General features: G+C 39.3%; 1 protein-coding gene across 1 annotated transcript in view; it reads right to left on the bottom strand.

Annotated features, from left to right (window-relative positions):
• LOC130100532 (roundabout homolog 1-like) overlaps positions 1-23339 on the bottom strand; it is a 223954-nt gene that overhangs the window by 156468 nt on the left and 44147 nt on the right. The window contains exon 2 of the mRNA XM_056266005.1: positions 2132-2268. Within this exon, the coding sequence (XP_056121980.1) occupies positions 2132-2268 (137 nt within the window). The remainder of the gene's footprint in view (positions 1-2131; positions 2269-23339) is intronic.

Here is a 23339-nt window from a genome sequence, read left to right as displayed (position 1 = left end):
AGTAGCCTCATAGGAATTGATATCATGATGCATTAATGTGCGTCTATATCTAGTCTATAACACAACAGGAAACCAGTTCCATCAAAGAAACTCTGAGATTGTCAGGTGGTTAGAGACTGCAAGCCATCATGCTCAGCGGCCCACTGTTCATTGTTTGTCTACCGCATCTGTTTACAGCTCAGCGGCGGGTCCTGCGCCACGCATCAGATGGAGTGAATTGGACTTCGGGAAGGATCCGCCTGGCTCAGCCCTGTTCATTAACGCTGCTATATCGGGCTCCAGCTATCAATGCAGGCTCGCAGCGAGCAAAAGGCATCACCGCACGCCTGCTCGCGACTGAAATTACACACCAGAAAAGAACATTAAACCCAGAGAGAGATGCGCACCAACAGACCGAGCTGACAAGTAAATTGTTTCTGAAGCAGCAGGCAAAGGAATACGAGGAAAGGAGGTGGAATGAAAGGAGGGAAAGTAAACAAGTGAGGAGAAGGAATCGTAACGGACAGGAGTGCGAGGCAATAAAGAGGAAAATGGTTGAGTAACAGGGTGATTTGGGGAGGTATCATCCTGGCTGGTGTGAATTAGGGAGAGAAAGGCTGGCAAGGAAGATACTGAGGGCCAAAGCGAGAGCTCCTTGTGGAAGTCGGTCATGATGGATTGTGGGAATAAAGTACGCTTTGTAGGGAACCGTACAATATGATGCTAGTGATGAAGAAACTGATGACACGCTCGCTCGGGTGTCCTTAGATGAAACTGTACGAGATGAAAAAAGGGTTTTAAATGAAGTGAAGCTTTAGAGGAATACTGGAATTCACCCACACAATAAATATTTGTCTTCATTTATTTCAAACTGAAGCAATTCCAAACCCATATGACTTTATAGATTTTTTTTGTGTGTGTGCTTTTCTATACTCTACCGTTCAAAAGTTTGGGAACAGTTAGTTTTTTTTAAAAGAATGTAATACTTTTAAATTGATCAAAAGTGACAGTAAAGACATTTATAATGTTACAAAAGATTTATATTTCAAATAAATGTTGTTCTTTTGAACTTCCTATTCATCAAAGAATCCTGAAGAAAAATTTGTTTCACAGTTTCCAAAAACATTAAGCAGCATAACTGTTTTGAACATTGATAATAATAAGAAATGTTTCTTGAGTATCGAATCATCACATTATAATGATTTCTGAAGGATCGTGTGACTGAAGACTGCAGTAATGATGCTGAAAATTCAGCTTTGATCACAGGTATAAATTACATTATAAAGAAATATTAATTTCGAACACATATGTTTTAAAGTGTAATAATATTTCACAATATTTTACTGTATTTTTGTTCAAATAAATGCAGACTTAGTGATTGTAAACCTAAAGGGGGGGGGGGGGGGGGGGGGGGGGGGGGGTGGGAGTACACCAGATGTGGTTCATTTGATTCCATTGATCAAAATTGAACTACATAAGACACAATTCATATGGACTACTTTTTATGGATGTTGTAATGCATTTTCAAAATTTTGGAGACTGACAGACCCAGTCCCCATTTCATTTCACTACTGTATATGCAGGACAAACATTCATCTTCCAAGTCATTTGGGTTTAGTACAACATGAGCCTAACTAAATGATTTTGGGGTGAACTGTCTCTTTAAATGCCCAGTAGTTTCATATAGTCTCACTCTATTTAATGGATTCGCTTCAATTCTCAAACTCATGATAAAAGGCACATAGGCAGAAGATAGCAGTCGCTCCTGACTGATGTCTGTCGTTTATCCTGAAATCCTCCTTTCGTTTAACATTATTCATCATACGTCTGAAATAGAGAACCAGTTGATCTGACAATCCCTTGAATGGTGTCCATCACACAAACAGACAGTTCATCATATGACTCGAAAGACAGACGAGACGGGGAAAACACACCAGAGCCATGTGGGGAAAGCACATAAGCCTGCACTGCAATATATATATATATATTTTTTTTTAGCTCCCAATAAAAATAACTGGCTTTTTTTTTAAGGTTCAGGTGCAATTAGCGGGCGTATGTGTCTATTCCACATAGCTTGGAAATAACCTGGGAATCCACAATCCACATCAGCACCTAGGAATATAAGCACAACACAAGGCTCATGCACGCTTACCTGGAACCACAGGACCCTCCAACAGCTCCGACTGGACAAACTGCAGCAAGGTGAAAATGATGAGGACTGTGGTGCCTGACCATGTGACCTGCATGACTCTTACAGAGATGGCATCCCTGGTCGTCTCCGAGATTAATCTGGACAGACACAGAGAAAAAGAAACTTCACATTTTGTGGACGAATTCAGTGAAACAATGATCATAATTATACATAGCTTCAAAATATACCATGAATGAATTATAGTCGATCAGATTTAGAGAGGTGCATTTTGTGGATTAAAATCACATTCTCTCATGCACCAGACTTATTTGGATCAATGCTCGAAGGCTGATATGAGATCTCATACCCAGCAGGAATATTGCCTGTTAGTACAACATGGATCTGATCGACCACAATACAAGTGCACTGAGATTGCCTTAGAAAAAAAACACTAACACATTTCCATAGTTTGAACCGTAGTTAAAACTCTCTCTCAGCTACTCGAACCCGACCTTGGTTTTGTAAGCAAAGGCCTTGTCACTGTGTTAGGTTGCACTCAAGATTCATAGCGCATTGCCCTTCTTCCATCTTTCTCTGCATGGTCCTGTGAGAGCGTGAGAAATGGGTGCTTGAGAATGAGAATGAGATTGTGTGTGTGTGTGTGTGTGTTCGCATAGCATGTGCAAGCACATCATGATTAGTGTGTGCACTCCTGCTGGCCGACAAGAGGTAATATACACTAAGAGGAAGAGGCGGTGCAAGGCGAAGCTGCAGGTTAATCCTTTTATTGTAATGAAGTGGCAGAAATATTAATGCACTGTAAACACAGGACGTTTAAACCCTGTCCGTCATCTTTACGAGGGCGGAGCTGCGTGGAGGAAGCCGAACTGCGCTATCCATAACAAACATGACATTGACTCTGCAAAACAGCTGAGCAGTCACTTAAGGAGATTGTCCTCACGTCTGCGGCAAAGCCTCGCTCTTTCCCTTTCCGTTTCTTTTTCACTTGACTGCGTTCTCACAATGGAGACCGACGGTCTGTTTGTTGTATGTAATGAGGCACGCTATCCGAATCCGCCTATTCAACAGTTCAGGAGGCTTTTTGAGGGGCAATTTTTGCCACAAGACTAGTTGTGGCACATGATTCAGCAGCTCTAGTGCAGAAGCTTGTCCCCCCACCTTCAAACTCATCTTCATGCCCCACGAGCCACGAGCTTCACTGGCCTCACATGCTGATAACGGATTACAATAATCGAAAGGCTGAATGTCTGAGCATGAAATTGTGTTTGTTCGAACAGTTTGATATTTATTCAGAGGGCTTGTTGAAGAGTGTGCATGGAAATTTAATGCCGGCGTCTTGTTTAAGAGTTTCACTGCATCATAGCCCTTTTGGTTTTTCAGATATACTAATCGATGTTACAGATCTTACTTAAATACATAAAAAAATAAGTTGTACTATCATTGAGAAAGGATTGGAAATGTTAAATAGTAAATGACCCATTTTGCTCGTTTCAGGGTTGGGCTAAATTAAGAATTGACACCCTGTCAATTTATTTATGACTTTAAATCGAACTGGCCACATTACACAGGAATTAACTGAATTGAAATTCAATGAATTGCAGTACAGTCTTTGTAGTAACTTTGTCCCAAATGGCACCCTAAGGACTAGAGGTCTTCCTACGAGTCTGCACTTTCGTGACTTAACTGCGCTTTGACTGGCGAGAAGAAGCAACAAAGATTTGCATCAAAGACGCATATTGACCGCAAAGGGGCGTTTGTGAGCACCCTTTTGAAACCTGAAATGACAAATGGGACACCCTACGGTCTCATGGACTTAACGGACGCGGCAGCATTTGTCCACAAGACCGAAAGTGCATATGAAGTGTGCCATTTGGGACAGGGCCTTGTAAACCTAGGACCCCATCATACACCCGGCACAATGCAGCACCAGGCTCAACGCAAGTGTCTTTTGCTAGTTTCAGCCCGACGCAGTTATCATTTCCACGTCCTGCACCACGTTGTTTAAATAGCAAATGCATTTACGCCCATGGGTGTGCTGGTCCTAAAACCAGGTGTGTTCGGGTGCATTGTTGGCGCGTTGCTATTTTGAGGCAACTGAAATAGACTGCGCAGTATTTTTTTGTTATTTAAAGAGCGCGATAGTAATGTGCGCCTATAGGCGGGTCCACAACGCGCGTACACTCTGCTTATTACACACACAGGGATGCGCAGCAGCACACAACAAACATTCCAAATATTTAAAATAAAAGGATTACAATGTAAAAGATCATTATTGTGTACATAAGATATGGCGGAATCCGGCTTGGCCCGTATATGGCCTGCTTGCACGCTTTAACCTCACGCACGAGCAGATCCATTTCCTCTATGGAGAAGCGTTCAGGTTTTCCACTTGCAAATTCTGTAAATAGCAATCCGCCATGGCGCGAGCGCAACTGGCTTTTAAAGGGAATAGGAGATGAGACTCTGATTGGTTTATTGCATGTTGCGCACAAAACACACCCATTACTCATTAAGAAAATAGGGACAACCATTTTAGATCATGCGCCGGGCGCACCGACCATTGTTCTCGTTGTTAAACTAGCAAACGTGGTTTCGGACCATACACTTCGTTCAAATAGGGCCCTTAATGTTTTTCTGACCCCACAGCAACATCATCCAATGCTGTGAATTTGGGGTGGGACTCTCTGTTTGGCTGACGATTAGCGGGGGGAGTGTTTGGGAAACCAAACGTTATCTTTTCAACTGTGTTTGGTGATGCTAGTGGTGCAGAAATGACAGATTTTGCCTTTTAAAGACATACAATCCTTTATCTTGAATATCAAATTCAGTCATATTAAAAGCCTTCTCAATTAAAGTGCCCAGGCTTGGTTGTGTTCGAGCGTTTGCATTTACCTCTAGGCCGTGGCTCCAGTGTGTGATTAAATGGTGCACAATCCACACAGAATGCTTTCAAATTAATGAACCAGGAGGAGGAACGGCCAGCGGAAATGCAGGTTTTGCTGAAATGCCTGGAAATCATGAACAATAGGCGAATATGTGTTTACTCACTGTCCTGGCTGTAGTCCCGGGGGACGGCATCTGCGTCGTCCAGATAGTGCACATTGTAGCTCTAAAGCATGAACAAGGAATGAATACACAAACGTGTGACTATAGAATGCTCTGCTTCTTATGGCTTGCACAGCCATTGCATACTCCTGTCGGCGCATTGCATTATTCCCTCAAAAAAGGTCTTGGTCAGGCTAATTGAACCACCAGCCACCTTCCCAGTATGCCTGGAGGTCTATGGGGAAAAGCCAGCGATGGGCAAAGATAACGATAATGATAGTGATATTATGCATATCTTTTCCCTCGCCCAAATCATTCTGCCTTCCCATTTGGACCATAAAGGAAATAGAGGATGGTTTTGGTTTTTCTTTAGCCTAACAACCGCAGACCATTGTGTTAGGCGTCTGCGACGCAATATCAGCCTCCTTCCCATCTCTTCCTTATCTTTCTTTGTTCTCCCTCTCTCTGTCTCTCTTTCCTTCCCCTCCCCAGCTCTCGGAGCATCTGGCTCCCAGGGCTGAAGTTACGGGGAGCTCCAAAGGCAGAAATTGGAAGATGAAAGGCGAGAGATTAAGCTGAAAGGAACAGTGGGTGTTGTCAGAGGTAATTTGAAGTGCATTTGATTTCTCCGAGCCCTCTGAACACTTTCCCTGCAATAATTTACCTGCTATATCCCTCCACCTTTAACACACCAGACGCCCCTCGTGAGATGTGAGGAGACCTATTCATGTGGAAATGGTGTCATGTCATGTTCGAAATGAAAGCAGTGTGTAAAGGAAATGACAGTTTAGTCAGTGTCTGCCAAACCTCAAAACAGTACATGAAGGGTCGGGATGGGTGTTTGACTTTGTTCACGTCACCCACCACCACAACAAAGAAACTCCAAAAGCAGAAGAGGAAAAGAAAGCACTTGTTGTGGAAACTGAAAAGTCTTCATCTTTTTCTTGTTGTACCTTTCTCTCAATTTGAGCTCAGAGTTTTACAGTGAGTCGGTGTGGTTCGGTGGTTGTGGACTTGTTATTGCGGATTCCAATGACTTGATGCAATGCCGATAAAATGTGTAACAGGGTTGTTGTCATGACAAACAGGATATTCTGAGAAACATTTCGCTCCAATTCTCACTATTAACTAACTACTGTATTAACTACGACTTTTGTCTCAATAAACTCATAATTACTGCTTATAAGGTAGTTGTTTGGTTGTTGGTTATTGGTTTGGATTGAGGGATGTAGAACTTGGTCATGGAGATTGGAGAATAAGGCATTCATATGTGCTTTATTAGTATTAATAAACAGCCTATATCCTAGTAATATGCATGCTAATAAGCAACTAGTTAATAGGGAGAATTGGACGCTAACCTAAAGTATTATCATATAAAGTATAAAGGATTACAATACTGTGTATATGGGTTGCAAAATTCAGGGACATTTTAAAGTCGGAAAATTTCCATGGAAATTAACGTGAATATATGGGAATTAATGGGAAATATCTAAAAAATATGTGATACATCTCAAAAACAAAATGGCTAAACATACAAAAAATAAACTTATACAGCCATATTATCTTTCAAAGCACAGACTGTTTTTTTTTTTTGTCAATCCATCTCTCTTTTTTTCTTATATATTTAGCATTAGACAAACATACGGTTTTGTTCACTGTAATTAAAAACTGATTAAAGAAAAATTAAAAGATTACATTAAAAAAATTGCAAATCCGGCTAGTAGGTGGCAATATGGACTAAGAATGTAAATCACCATTAAACAAAAGAAGAAGAAAGAAGAAGTTTGGTGTGCTTCTTCTTAGCATTCGTTAACTCTAAGTTTCATATTCCGGGTTGACTGAACTTACTCCAGACCGCGTTTTACCTCGAGTAAGCCAGGTTTGGGTTAACCAACCAAATGTTCAGGGTATATGTGATGGTAAGTTAACCTTGCTTTTTGGGATACCCCACTGAACGCAAACTTTTGAAAACAGGTTTCAAAATGCAAGCTTTTGAAAACAATAAATTACAGTCTCTGTGTAAATTACAGAAACTTGAATTTGTAAAAACAGTGACGTCATTCGCATGCGTATTACGTGTTCAGTCTATAGGCGTGTAGAGTTTCGTTACATCGCCAGCTACTGGCTTGGCAGCAGAATACAGCATTTTAAGTCGGTTTCACAGATCCGTGTGAACGGGGATCATACTGTATTGACAATGTTATCGCCTGTAAGTGAAAAACACAAAGTAAAAAAATCAGTTTTTAGTGCATCTTTGTCATACAAACACCCTCATTCAGACTGGAATCTGACACTGCATGTTTCGGATTTTCACCTCTATGTTTCACATTTTGCATTCATGTACATTCAATTCTTGCTCATGTTTGCAAAGATAAACTGAAGAAAAGGGTAGAAAACAAATTTTCGCTGGTCTGTTGGGCGCTGATTGGCCCAATCCATGCATGCAATTTGGAAAGAGGAGGTGTTACACATAAATCTTCCATTATCTTCAATGGTTGTATTCATTAATCAACAGAATTGAATAATTACTCTCAGCTGTCTTCTCTGCCTGAATCCATTGGCGTAGAGTGTCAGGTGAGGAGGCCATCTTGGTCCTCGGCCCTGCCGACAGTGGCATCTCACCGCTGGTAATTGGGTGTTTATCTGATCGCTTGTGAAAGGCGCTTTTGGCTGCCTATCTGACACAATTATCTGGAAGAATTCAATCCGACCCTCCCGTGTCCACCACAAAATACTTGGAGGAAGCGGACCTGAGTGTTTTATGAATGAGGGAATGAGGGGAAAAGCCAAGAGCGGAAAATAAATGCAACTCGCACTCAATCGTCCGGGTTGTAGCGAATGCGTCTGTCATCATGGCATGCAAATTATGCAATTGTTAGGCACAATAATTCAATCAGACTGCCAGAACACTACGGGAAATAAAGGATGATAAGGTACGAGTGTGACAATGAGATGGCCGGTTGCTCCAATCAGATAGCAGAGCTCTCCGCTACGGTTTCAGCTCTGTGGCCAGCAAACGGTCCAAATGGAGAATGGGAGAATGTTTACTGTGCGTCCTACGATAAGAGTAGAATAAAGCCTTTCAGTCAACAAGCTTACAGTGTCTACCACAAACAAGCCATTGTGGTTAAACTGAATTAAGAAGTGTCTTAGAAAAGTAGAGAGGTGGATAAAGTGTATGTGTGTGTGTATATATATATATATATAGTTATTTATTTTAGAATACATTTATATTAAAATGTAATTTATTCATATATAATTTTATTGTTCATTGCCATTCTGTACAGGTATATTACAAAAACCTTAATATTGGCACGAAATTTGTGAGATCATATCTTTGGATCAGAAGGTCATAGCAACTTGGGGTTGAGTTCTTTTGACTCGTCCTATCAAGTAGCCAATAAGAAGTGACATAACACCTTCATAGCTGCGCCCTAGCAACCACTTAGGGTCCCCTAGAAACCATAAAACAACATTTACAAGCCATATCTCAGCTCCAGAAAATAGTACAAACATGGAGTTCGGCTTTTTTGACTCAGACTGTAAAATAGTCTTTAAATATCATCCCATTAAACTGTATAAGCACACCATAGCAATCATATACCCAAGTATATCTCAGAACCAGAACATCGTACAGACATGGTTGTTGGCACGTATGCAATCATGTCCAACACCCCGTCAACCGAGTGGCGAGGTTTGCCACTGCAAGCACCCACTCACATTTTCTTCAGGAAATGTACATTCTAGTTTAAAGTCGGCATGAAATCAAATTTGACAAATCTTCTTTTTTTTATGTAATATTGTAGTGTTTATTATAAATGATTTATCTGTCCACTTCATTATTTTTTTTAAATTCATGAACCCTTATAATCTTTAATCAAATACATTACCCTAGCCTCCCCCCTCGAAACGACCTCTCTTCTCTTTGGGTCACGTGCCATGGCGAAAGGGTGCGGCCAGAGCCGATGAGGGTGCGGCTATCGGTGCACCGCCTCTCAGAGAGAACCTGTCAGTGTCAGTAACGGTGGGGAGTCCGGTGGAGAGAAATCCTCCACAACTGAATGTAAACCAAACTGGCATTCAAATCTGCCTCCATTTTGTTTGCAACGCCCAACCTCCAACGATCCAATCAATTCCCGAAGGACGAAATCAAGCCCCGCCCTACATTTTTTTCTAATTTCAGAAGCCGTTTCACTCGGATATACGTCACAACAAGGAAAAAATGACAATCTCAACTTCCGTTTCATGCCGACTTTAATTGTATTATTTATTTATTTATTTTTTATGTGCAAACATCTACTCTTATCGTTCGAACTAAAGATGTTCGGAGAAGGTGTGCTATTATTTAAGCAATCAGACTTGTCGTTTACCTAGCAGACGATACACTACTGTTTAAAAGTTGGAGGTCTGTTCGATTCTTTTTAGAGAGAAATGTATACTTTTATTCAGCAAGAATGCGTTGGGGTCATGACTGGAAATGTTCTAGTTCTAATGGTACAAAAACCTCTTATATATCAAAAGATCAAGGCAAATGATTTCTCATCTAATAAGCCCTTTACATTTCTCATAAACCACAGTAAAAAAATGCCAAATAAATACTGTTCTTTTTTGCTGTTTCATTGATGATGGATGTCAAACATGTATGAACTTGAGCATTTACAACATTATAGAGATTCAGCTCCAAGGTAGCCATTTTTCAAAATTGTAATTGTTTGATTTGTTTCAAATGCAGACGTTTAAAGCTCGATTCAGCTTTGTCATCACAAGAATAAATTACATTTTTTAAATATATTAAAATAGAAAACAGTGATTTTAAAATATGATAAAATATTAAACTTGTTTTAACTGTATTTTTGATCAAATAAACATGGCTTTGATGAGCATAAGAGACTTATTTTTTTAAAAACATTAATGAAAATAAAATAATTATTGACCCCAAACTTTTGAACGGTTGTGTATATTTAAATGTATTTCTGAATTTCTTACCTTTATTTTAGGGATTCACAGTTTATCGGTACTATTCCAGTTATTATTAATATTATGCATATTAACAATAACTGATATGATACCAATACACTAATATAATTCATATATATTAATACAAATAAAGAATTTAATACAACTGCTAAATGTAATCTTTAGCAAATCTCCAAATGAATATTCATTTTTCATACTGTACATTATATATTTGTATAATTTAAAACAGCTTTTGGTGTGTTAAATGTAATTTGTTTACACAAACTAGTACAGAATTTTAACATCAGCTATTAATCATTCATCTCTCATAATATGAAAACAAATATTGGCTTATATCAGTGCATCCATACTTAATTTAGTAGAGAATAGACAGAAATGACACTCAAACCCGAGTCAAGAGCTCCTATATATCACAAGCGTGTATGCTACCCACTGCACCCCAGCTCCAACAACACATTATTTAACTTTATTTCACTCCACAATCTTTACAGATGGTAATATAAATCACAAGCTGTTTTTGCATTGCCCGAAATCGATTATGAACCTCAAAAACTACCAACCTCTTCATATATATGTATAGCACACACAATAACATCATTTATTCAAAAAATTTGTTAAGCCTGGTTAACAAGACACGCTGGGAATCCCTGCTGGAAACCGTTTGGGGAAATTACGTTTAAGACGTGATGGCGTCTGTGCATGCAAGCCTCTCATTAGAAGCTGCAGGCCGAGCCAAAATTACGATTAATTTTCTACAAAAGCAACAGAGCGTTCCTGGCCGACGAGAAGGCAGACAGGCCCCCGGTCACCGAAGGGACCGATCGCAGTTATCCGTCATTTGGTCTGCAGGATCGTGGAGAAATTAAAAGCTGATTATATCCTGCGGGGAGAAGAGGAAGACCGTGGGCCCCCCTGGTCCGCGAGCTAAATTTGATGAATTAGTCCCAACTGCCTGCCAAGAAGAAGGAGGGGGGAGACATGACAGAGTTAAGAGCCGTCCTCCATCAAGACAGACGCTACTGGACAATTCATTTGACTAAGAGCTCCAGAAACAACATTTCATGCCATTTCGAAACTTTGAAATGTTTATAAATGAATTTTGACTTGCGGCCGTAAGCAAGACAGGCATATCTGAGATCCACAGCGAGTGAAAATACATTTCAAAACACAAACCAAACCAACAATTTGTCGCTATCGCTGATACAATGAGCTATAGACAGATGCATTGTGGGATGGACGACCTTCAAATGAGGCATTCACCACAGCACACACGCTTATCTTGATGTAGGACACGTGTGCGACCCTTCAACTGAAAGGAGGTTTTCCACAATATTGCTCAATTCGAAGGTGTCTGCGCCGCTCAGACTTGAGAGCGGGTCTCATTTGGAAGACGCCAGGGCTCTATTTGCCCGTTCTGATTGGATCAGCAGGAGAAAAGAACAAAGAACGCTCGGCTTTCTATTGTGCCTCTTTGTATCCCAGATGTCAGAAGTCCAGCATGCAAACAATAAAGCTTCTGCCACAGTGACTACGGCAGTCATTATCCTGAGCAAGGATCGCTGGTTTTGCCCTACTGCAATCATAACTCTAATTAAGAGCGATGCTTTGTAAGCACGAAGGTTGCACGGTGTTAATTACCAGAGTACCACGCTGCGAACACATCCCTAAATGCCACTTGTCATTGTTCTGCGCTGGTACTTGTCACAGTCCCGCCACAAAAACACTCGGGACGTCTCAGGCACGCTGAGGCTCACCGGAGGATGACATGTTATGATTTAAAACAACTGACTGCCACTAAAAATATACAGTTTAATTTGCATGCAAGGCGAAGTTGACTTGTTAACTTTAGTTGTCAGAGTTGGTACAAAGTTCACCATGAGGTGCCAGGAATCGTCCAGAAAATATTTTGCAAATGGTATTAAGTCTGTATAAGAAACCACTTTGTTTTAGCCATTGTTGATTCTGGAGATTCGCTTCTGGAAGATTCCTGGGACCTCGTGGCTCATATGAACAGAAAAAAAAAATTAGAAAGGTGAACAGAAAACGATGAGAGCACACTAAGATTTGAGCGTTTTCAATTAGTGATTCAATTATAACTGAATTAACAATGTGCATCAAAAAATGCAAATCTAAATCTAATTTATACACCATAATTCAAATGTATGAGGTTAGTTTGTTCGTTTTTTGCAAAAAATTAAAAGACATTAATATTACAAAAGATTTCTGTTTTAAATAAATGCTGTTCTTTTGAACTTGTTCATCAAAGAATCCTAAAAAAATGTTTTCCAAAACCAGCATAACTGTTTTCAACATTGATGATAATAAGAAATGTTACTTGAGCATCAAATCAGCATATTAGATTGATTTCTGAAGGATCATGTGACACTGAAGACTGGAGTAATGATTACATTTACAATTATAATTACATTTTAAAATATATCCAAATAGTGTATAAATCACATATAATATTATTTAAATTATGTAAAATTATACAAATATTATACAAGTTATACATTCAATATATTCAACAAATGAGGGTAAAAGGAACTCTAAAAAAATGCTTGATACATTAAAAAAATATTAAAGGCGCGATAAAGTAATAGATTTCTGAGAAACACAGTTTATATTTGAACCCAACCCAACAAACTCAGCCTCCCTGGATGGATGTGGATGTTTATTTTTTATAGCTGATTTCTGAAGCAAAGCAAAATAGTGCTTTGCGAAAAATAAAGCAAAGATGACAAATGATAAGAAAGAACAAAAAATAAACATATACACAAGATAGTTCATAGAAGCAAGAGTTGGTTGTTAGTCGCCAGCACCAGCTCCAGACAAACAATGACACTCAAAACTGTCCTGATACTATAGCTATAACATTACAACAACAGCATTTCTTAAAGGTCCCCTGACCTGAAATTTTCACTTTTTGAGGTTTTTTAACATTAATATGAGTTCCCCTAGTCTGTATATGGTCCCCCAGTGGCTAGAAATTTTAATCGGTGTAAACCAAGCTTTGGCTATCTTTCTCTGCCTTTGAGAAAATGAAAGCTCAGACGGGCTGATCTTGAATCTCCTCCGTATGACGTCATAGGTAACCTCCCCTTTCTCTGCTTTGCCCGCCCAGAGAATTTGGCTCGCCCATGAGAAAGTGAGCTAGGAAGTACGAACGCGCGAGCGCGATTTGAGTTTTTCCTCGAGAGATATCATGGCTTGCAAACGAGCGAAGCATGGCAGTTGATCAGTGTTCGGATGTACAAATGAACACAAAAGTATTTTTTAGTTCCTTCATCCGAGCCTCTGAAGAAACAATGGGTTAATTTTATTTTCTCTGGAAATGCTCCGACACAACTTCCCAAAGTTGTGTATGGTCCAAACATTTCACCGACGACTGTTTCCATACAGAGCTGGCCTCGATGAACGTCTGAAAATAAATTGATCGAGCTACCAAGCAACAATTTCTGATGTGTAGCCTAATTGTTCAAGTTGAGACAGATAATATTTCTCTCAAAATCGTTCAATACTGTTTATGCATCAGTAAGTCAAGCCAGTGACTAAAATGTCAACTTCACATCGTTTCTTTTAGTAGGATGAAAATAATCTTATTTAAATTGTGAACAAATTATACAGAAAGCGATCAAAGAACAATCTTTCCACAGCGCGAGTTTATCTGGACAACTCGTTATGAAATCAATGACGCACGTTACTGCACAACGAAGCTCTTACTGTATGTACATCATCGTGTTTGCATTGGTGAAAGCATTAGAGAGAGTGCAGAAACTGCATTGCAGTGATAAGATCTTCATTCTCGCGATCAACAGACTGTCATCTGCTTGCTCAATGCTCATCACGGCAACATTTTATGTGATGGGAATAGATCTAAATACTTTAAAAACTTCTCACGATTCGTTAATCTCGATAGCTGTAATAGTAAAAACGTATAATAGCAGTAGTAAAAGTATTCGGGAGAGAGTTTCACATGTAATATGTAGCTATTTCATATGCAAGCATGTCAGCCAATCACAGCAGTGGCCGCGGTTACACTGAATCCCACAGCAGACACGCCCCTTCAAACAGAGCGTTCAAATCAGAGGCTAAAATCAGGCTAGGAAAAATGCCTTTTATTTCTAAATTATGACTATTTTTGATCTAAAAAACATACTAACATTATAAGGGCAACCCAGGAAACATTATAAAATAATAAAATAACCCCATGTCAGGGGACCTTTAATTACTCACACATGGAGCAGAAACAACGTAACCTTGCCTTCTGTTTTCAGGCCTTCCCTCTTCAGTGTCTCCAGCGCTGGAAAGCTTTTCTAATATTAAAGCGGGTCCTAAAGCTCTTGCCTGATCATAACCTTTCTTTTTCGAGTGACATTCTTCTGACCTTTTCTCTTTTGTAATGTCTCTCAGGTATCTCTCTTTCTACAGTCTTTCTTCAATTCTCCCTCTTGCTCACTCTCTCTACTCCCAGTGGACACGCCCCCTACTGCTGATTGGCTCACTCTCTCTCCTCCCCCATTAGGAATGGGCACGCCCCCTACTGCTGATTGGCTACATGTGTATTGTGCTGCTCGGTCTGATCTAATTTCAACAGCATTTCTCAGAAATCACTTACTGCACCTTTAACTTTGTGCTGCTGAAATAAAAAACATTCAGAAATGACTATAAAGAAAAAGTTGACAAAGAAAAAAATCTAAATTTAATCATCATTTACTTTCTTTATTTTCTTCAATGAAACTGTAAAGTACTTCCCATTAAATTGAATGGGGATGGATGCGTTTCAGCTCTAAAATGACAAAAAAGCCCCATTAAAGTGGTTTATATGACTACATTTTAAGTCTTCTGACGTGATTCAGAAGCTTTGCAAACACCTAAAGACCTGAATTATAGTGTATAAGTCTTCTGGACTACCTCCATGGGGTTTTTATAGAGCTTTTTTTGTCCTTTTTGAAAAAGGACATTATGCAAAATGTCTCCCTTTGTGTTTCACTGAAGAAAGAAAGTCAGACAGGATTGAAAAGTCATGAGGGCGTGTAAATGAGGACAGAGTTTACTTCTTTTTTTTTGCATAACTGTTCCAGCCTTCACTGTCAGAGTACTTTAACACACTGAATTCCTGACAGACACTTGCATGTACAGTCTTTGGTTGACTGTCAATTTTGCATGATTGCCAGAGCCGAACCCCGCGCCCTAAATCCTAAGGGAAATGTCACAGTGAACATCAGCTCAGCCCCGACAATTACAACATATCGTACATACACAGTAATTACCACAGATAGACTGATTCGCTAATCTCCTCAAATGAATTCGCCGGATTATTCACAAATAAATGACATCGCACTATCGGTATCAGTAAGCAGTATCACACAAGCTTAATTAAAGCTAATGCATTTTAATAACACCAGATATTTAGATTACACCTCCCATAAGCCTCAGCTAATTAGAAAGCTGATGTACAATTGAAAAACATACAATTATTTTAGCAGATGTAGACTAACAGAGAACAGAACAGCTTTGGTTATATTTACTTTGCTTTTTGGCTTTAAAAAACGGTGATATCCATGTTTTAAAACCTCATTCAGGCAGCTTGCAAACAGCTTGAAACATCTAAACAGCCCTTTTTTTAATTAAACACTCTCTATTAGATCAAGTGTTGCATCCTCAATAAAAGCACCTGAGAGAGGAAGAGTGTACTTGCCATTCTAGTCTCCCACGTAATCGTTCCTGACGAGCAATAATACAAAGGAAAACAACAGCCTGATTTGCATATCTGCGTTTATAAACAAAGCCAGCAGTCACACCTGAACTCTAGCTATATTTCGCTCCAAGGGCAACATTAACTTTCCGCTGGTGTTCGCTGATGGTTTATTATCATAAATTGGCTTATTAGTTGCAGGTTATTGAGCCAAGATAGTGTGTAACTCGCCGCATTTGTGTGGGAAATGAATCACGTCTCAATGCGCTTTCGAGATCCGGAGATTAATCAGAGGAGACCACCCGTTGATGTGACCGTTCTTTTTTTAAGGCCACGGAAAACTTGGAGTAAAACGAAAAGCTAGGAGTCAAGAGAGGGCAGATTTCAAGTCATACTTTATTGTATATTCAAGTTATTTGTATGAAATCCTGGTCTTTCATGTGGCTGTGTGGTTTTTAGAAACAGATTTCAAGGCGCTTTTGATATTAATAAGAGTTGTATGAGGTTGCATTGCAAGCTTTGGGTCACAGAGCAGGTCCAAGAAAACCAGATTAGTGTGGAAGAAGAGATCTGGGAGCAAGGGTCAAGGATATTTGAGCCTACACATGCACTTTTTCCCTCTTTTTGAGATCATTTGTTGTACATAATTCATGTAGAGAGAGTCTACTGTAGGTGGCTTGGAATAAAAAAACTGCAGATGAAGTGTGAATAGCATTTCAAGACAACTGATACAAAATGTCTATGAATTTAAAACATGATCTGAATCAGAAAAGGGGCTTGAAAACTGAAAAGAAATGAATAGTTCACAAAATTCTGTCATAAGTCCTTCACCCACGAGTCACTCCACACCTTTCTTTCTTCTGTAGAACACAAAATCTGATGGAATACACTCTTAATAATAAAGGTTTTAAAGGAAGTGATGCCATAGAAGAACCATTTTTGTACCCCAAAAAAACCTTTCAGTGAACAGTTCATAAAAGAACCATGTTCTTCTTAGTGTGAAGAACATTTCAATGATCTAAAGAACCTTTCGTGCAATGGTTCTAAATATTTCAGGTTCTAAATGAGGGGCTTTAGCACTGGGTAGTTAAAGGGACTCAGTTTACATCATTTAACCCTTAAATGCATGAATGTTTTGCCAAGCATTATTACATATCCGGGTCTTTAGCGACCCGGATCTATAACACGGATGGATCTCTACCAGTCGCGATCATTTTAAACTCTCCTGATATTAGAGTAACAATTACAGAAGAATAAAATAAAGCATAGTTTTTGACCTCTTGGAGCTTGGAAGGGTTCAGTTTGAGCAGATGTTTTATACCATCATCACTGCCCTCATCAGAGCTCATTTCCCAGTACATAGCATCTGGCTTATATTCTTCTTCACCAGATCCATCATCAAGTGACAGTGACACTAATATTTGATTATGTTCAGTACTTGCTCTGCAGTAAATCACTGAGCCATTACAAGTTTTGCTGATGATACTTCCTATTCTTTTGTTTTCTGCCTGCGGTAACTATGAGTGAAACGTCACTTCATCATTGTGTTTCAGACATTGCTAGCTTGTGGAATAAAGGTGAATTGCACTTAATCAGTCATCAAAGATTCAATTACTGTTGTGCAGAAAAAAATATACTTGCACTGTTACACACCTCGGGTCGTTAGCGACCCTATACAATTTTTTACAAAAAATGAATAGAAAAACAGGCTTAACTTTAATAATTTTTTTCTTTTTTTCTTGTTATATTGTTTATAATGAATTGATTGAGGAATACTAAAAAGGTTGATGTATAACTTTAAAAAAATAAGTGAGGAGGAGGGTAGTGAATGACGTTCCGGGTCACTAAAGACCCGAGGTATGTGTTTAAGGGTTAAACATGGCATGCAACAACGCCAACAACTCCGTAGCATAAAGGGTGAGAAGTGCCTAGACTTTGGCGTTGACCCATGTATCGCTGTTTTCCATGTCCGTGTAGTATTTGCAAACTGTGTGTTTGCACTGCGTTTTAAAAATGGCGGCTGCCGGTGTTTCGTATGGTATGCATTCGGCCAATGAACATACACTTACGTCACTTGTAGTCACTATTGTGCTGGGTTTGACCCTACTCTGAAGTAGGAGCTGATTTAGTCCCCCAAAAGGCGCTTATTATTTAATTATTCCCAGTTTCTGCAGTGCAAACATGCCATAAACAGGTACTTCCACCAATAGTTATAGGAACTGTGAAAACGTTCTTCTGGTGCAAAAGCCCCTATGGAACCATCAATGATAATAAAGAACCTTTATTTTTAAGAGTGTAATTGTCATAAGCAAACAAGAATATGTTTACAAGTTAAATTCTGAGCTGTTCCTTGCATAAAGATATTATATTGCTTCAGAAGACGTATAAATATAACGTAGAAGATGTTTATTTTGTCAATTTTCTGCTTTTTTGGTCCCTTTTCTGCACACAGTATGCTTTCGTGTGTGAAAAACAGCCTTTAACATTCTCCAAAAAATCTTCAGAGAAGAAAGAAAGTATGAGTTTGGAATAAATAACAGAACTTTCATTTCATTTAAGGTTTGGTTGAAACAAATGTTTTCGTCTTGGCCAAGTGTGGTTTTCAGTCAATAAATGTGTGACTTAAAATTCCCATTTAAAAAAATCAATTTTGATCTCCTTTTGTGTTCTCATAAACCGGATCCCATTCCCAAATATTCACCGTTTTGCTGGTGTAGTTGCTTTAACAATAAAAAAAGGCTATTAATTAAACAATGAACACCGCATATACTACATGGCTGCATCAAATGTTTGAATAAGACCTTAATGAACCCCTCATCAGAATACACAATCAAATACATAGATATCTTCAGGAAACTTTGTTAATTTCCAAATGTAACCTTAGAGGATCACATTGAATTGATGCAAAATGAATGAAACAATCAATTTGAAACACGATTAAAAACGCCACCACAGATCAATGCACCTCGATTTCCTATATTCGCTGCAAACTGCAAGACTTGTGTTATTGCTGCTACTGCTGCTGTTGTTAATATTATTATAGAGTTCTTTCAGACAGTCAACAACTGTTCAATGAAAAACAACAAAAAGCAAACATCTTCAATCTCCATCGGCAATACAAAACAGGACAAAAACATGTACGTTTTCAGTGACCATTTATTTCTCCAATGACATGAGCAAAAAAAAACATATCAATATAAAAGATATGGAATGAAATGACCCATAGTGTTACAGATATACATTGCATGACCTCTGCACCCTTCATTCTTCACATCTCTCCTTACGTCCAGTTCTCAGTGAGTGCATTTGACGAGTCCAGAGGCTAGCGTCCTGCTTAATGTTCCACCAGGTTATTTCTCTTTTGCTTTCCATTACAAAGACACATCAGCAACCCAACTCTATCCTCAACAAGCCACCACACACACACACCCACTCACATTTCTGTCTCCTGCAGTTTCATATAGATAGATATCCCTCCCCGTTGAGTCTGAATCTACATTAGGTCATTTCAATAAGTGGAGAAGCCCCAAGGCATTGGTCAGGAACTGGGGTGGAGGCAGGCCTTCATCCGTCTTAGTTTGACTCTGACTTGCTGACACGTGGGCAGACGGATGGGGGTCCGGTGTAGCCAATCTCAGTTGTGTTTGTTATAATACTACATTAAGGGGCCTAATAGAGCATGGCAGGAAATATTGCAAGCATCACAGGAGGCGGAGGGCTTTGCTAAAGTATGTTGTGGATGAAAGGAATCTTTTTGTTGTAAAGAACCTGGGGGAGGGAGGGACGTCGGTAATGGCTTCAAGGTGAATGCTGACCTTGGGCGTCTATGGCGGGACACTTCCTTTGGAAAACTGGTTGAGGGTGTGGCTTTTGGGGGCGTGGTTTGGACTAAGGTGCAGCTTCATTTCATACACCACCCATAACTGCATAGTGCGTGGAAAAATTGACTGATTTCATGCAAAAACAGTTGTGATCAAGTACCAGAATCGAGCAATGACTGTTTTGATCAACTAGTCAGTGGATGTCAAACAGTGAAAAAAAAGAACTATTAAAAATAATTTTTATTAATTGAAATAAAGCTGAAATGAAATAAAATATTACATTTAAAAAAAAAAAAACCTTCAACCTAAAAAACAAACATTGAAAAATGATGCTTGGGCAACTTACTGAAAATAAGTTGAAGTATTAAAATGACTAAACTATAAAACTAAAATAAATGAAAACTAAAATAAATGATAGAACAATGTAAAAAAAAAAAAGACTAAAACTTAAACTAAACATCTCCCAAAAAACACAGCATGTCGCAATCTGTGAAGAAGTAGGCGATAGCCAACGTGTCGTAAAGCATCGTGAGGTGGCAATTTTTTAATTTGTAACACACTTTTTGACTTGTTCGTATGTAAAAAAAAACATACGAATACTCATGGGATCACTTTGCAGCAATCACCGAATAAAATCTATAAAATAGATTGTAAAGCTATTTTGTTCTGCATTTACTTTAAAGCTGTTCCTGAAGACTACTGAAGAATTCATTTTTCAATGCCGGCCTGTTGTTGCGGTATGTAATCCATTTGGGATAAACCTCCCTCTAAATGGCTTGTAAAACTTCACATGCCGGCCAGACAGTCTCTTGGCCAGAATAAGCTACACACAGGGCCAGACTAAATGTCAACAAGTCAAAAAGTCTGGCTACCAGACACAACTGGACTGTTTACAGAGGTGTCACTCAAAAACCCAGCGCTGTCTTGAGGCCAGTAGTAAAATAATAGCATCCCTGCCAGAGCCTGCTGGGATAGGTTGGTGATGTACACCGGGGGTAATTACAGACAAATGGCAGGATGGTCCCATCAACTCACTCTGAGAGGAGAGAGACAGAGGGGGGACATTAAAACCAACCATTAACAAACAGAAATTGACGTCTGTCCAGAACCTCAGGGCAATGAACTATTTGTCAGACAAAGGAACATTCATTATAATGACAAATTTTGAGTAGCAAGTGTCATATGATGTGCCATTAAGTGAGAAAGGCGAAATATTGGAAGTGTCCGGGACACCATCTTTGTGCCTGGGAAAAAGATGGATAGAATAACAATTCCACCCAGAATCCTGACCTGACCTTTAACCCAAACCTTTGTTCTTTGTTAGTCTCTGATTTAAACTTGCATGCAAATGGCCTGAGAACAATTTCCAAGTCAATCAGTAACTATTGACATGTCGCATCAATAACCTAAGGACCCATATTCACTCTGATCTCAATGCATGCTCCTCAATTCATCTTCTCTTGTCTTATGCTTGGTCTTTTACAAAAGCACTAAATCTCAAAAGCCGACGCATTCTTCTACATGAAGGTAGTGATCGTTTTCTATGACGACAAGACCATTTTCTATTTGAATTTTGAAATGCGATTTATTCCAGTGATGCAAAGCTGATTTTTCAGCATCATTACTCTTCAGTGTCACATGATCCTTCAGAAATCATTCTAATGTGATGATTTGCTGCTTAAGAAACATTTCTCATTGTTATATTTAAAAGTTTTGCTGATTAATATTGTTGTGGAAACCATAATGCATTTTTTAGAAAAGTGTGAATCTTTTGTAACATTATAAATGTCTCTACTGTTACTTTTGATTTCTTTAATGCATCCTTCCTGAATTAAAATAAAATGTTTGATCAGAATGTTGCGTTTGACCAATCAGGATCAAGTATTCCCCATAAAAACCTTTTCATGTCAACTTTATTGGGTATCCTGTCCCAACATACACTCACCTAAAGGATTATTAGGAACACCTGTTCAATTTCTCATTAATGCAATTATCTAATCAACCAGTCACATGGCAGTTGCTTCAATGCATTTTGGGGTGTGGTCCTGGTCAAGACAATCTCCTGAACTCCAAACTGAATGTCAGAATGGGAAAGAAAGGTGATTTAAGCAATTTTGAGCGTGGCATGGTTGTTGGTGCCAGACGGGCCGGTCTGAGTATTTCACAATCTGCTCAGTTACTGGGATTTTCACGCACAACCATTTCTAGGGTTTACAAAGAATGGTGTGAAAAGGGAAAAACATCCAGTATGCGGCAGTCCTGTGGGCGATTGTTGATGCAAATAGGCAAAAGAGGCTACACTTTGCAAGAGCTCACCAAAATTGGACAGTTGAAGACTGGAGATATGTTGCCTGGTCTGATGAGTCTCGATTTCTGTTGAGACATTCAGATGTTAGAGTCAGAATTTGGCGTGAACAGAATGAGAACATGGATCCATCATGCCTTGTTACCACTGTGCAGGCTGGGGGTGGTGGTGTAATGGTGTGGGGGATGTTTTCTTGGCACACTTTAGGCCCCTTAGTGCCAATTGGGCATCGTTTAAATGCCCCGGCCTACCTGAGCATTGTTTCTGACCATGTCCATCCCTTTCTGGCCACCATGTGCCCATCCTCTGATGGCTACTTCCAGCAGGATAATGCACCATGTCACAAAGCTCGAATAATTTCAAATTGGTTTCTTGAACATGACAATGAGTTCACTGTACTAAAATGGCCCCCACAGTCACCAGTTCTCAACCCAAAAGAGCATCTTTGGGATGTGGTGGAACGGGAGCTTCGTGCCCTGGATGTGCATCCCACAAATCTCCATCAACTGCAAGATGCTATCCTATCAATATGGGCCAACATTTCTAAAGAATGCTTTCAGCACCTTGTTGAATCAATGGCACGTAGAATTAAGGCAGTTCTGAAGGCGAAAGGGGGCCAAACACAGTATTAGTATGGTGTTCCCAATAATCCTTTAGGTGAGTGTATATGGATGTTTGTGGACTTGCTCTAGGATAAGTCCATGCACAAAATTCACATACATTTTTTTGGTGCATGCAAACATTTCAAATAATTTGCTCGAAAATTACAAAAAGGATAATTAAGGACAATTCTATGCAAGGTAATGAAGTACTTCAATGTGTTACTGATACTGCTATACCTGTTAAACTCAACAGCTAAATCAGTGTTGCCAGATTGGAAATCTCCAAGTATCGTACCAGAAGCTCAAAATTATCGTATTTGAAAGAAAATTATCGTACACGTGTCAAACGCACAGAAAACAGCTTAGACAAGTGAGGTTGACTGGATTGTTGACGGGGGGGGGTTCATGACGCAGCACGCAGGGTCTCTCGCTCTCTACCTCTCTACCATGCTCTCTCACCTTCACTTTATCCTCACAATCATGACGTAGATCCACAGCTAGATCAATGAGTATTAACCGAGAAACACTATGATTACAATGACCTCCGATTGAAGTGTCACAAAAGTCTGAAATTATCGTACATTATGGGATTTTTTTCATTATTGATCGTACATCGTACAGAGGTCAAAATTATCGTACAAATACGATAATTATATCCTACATCTAGCAACACTGAGCTAAATAATGTTCTCTTCTGACTGCTGGCTGTGCTTTAAATATTGCTGACCTTGAAGAAAGGGTTGCATTGCCTGGTTTGGAT

Source organism: Rhinichthys klamathensis, unplaced genomic scaffold (assembly GCF_029890125.1).
Source record: "Rhinichthys klamathensis goyatoka isolate OS25496 unplaced genomic scaffold, OSU_Roscu_1.1 h1tg000243l_1, whole genome shotgun sequence".
Classification (NCBI taxonomy): Eukaryota; Metazoa; Chordata; class Actinopteri; order Cypriniformes; family Leuciscidae; genus Rhinichthys; species Rhinichthys klamathensis.
The sequence above is the reverse complement of the archived record's forward strand: the minus strand, read 5'-3'. Positions and strand labels throughout refer to the sequence as shown.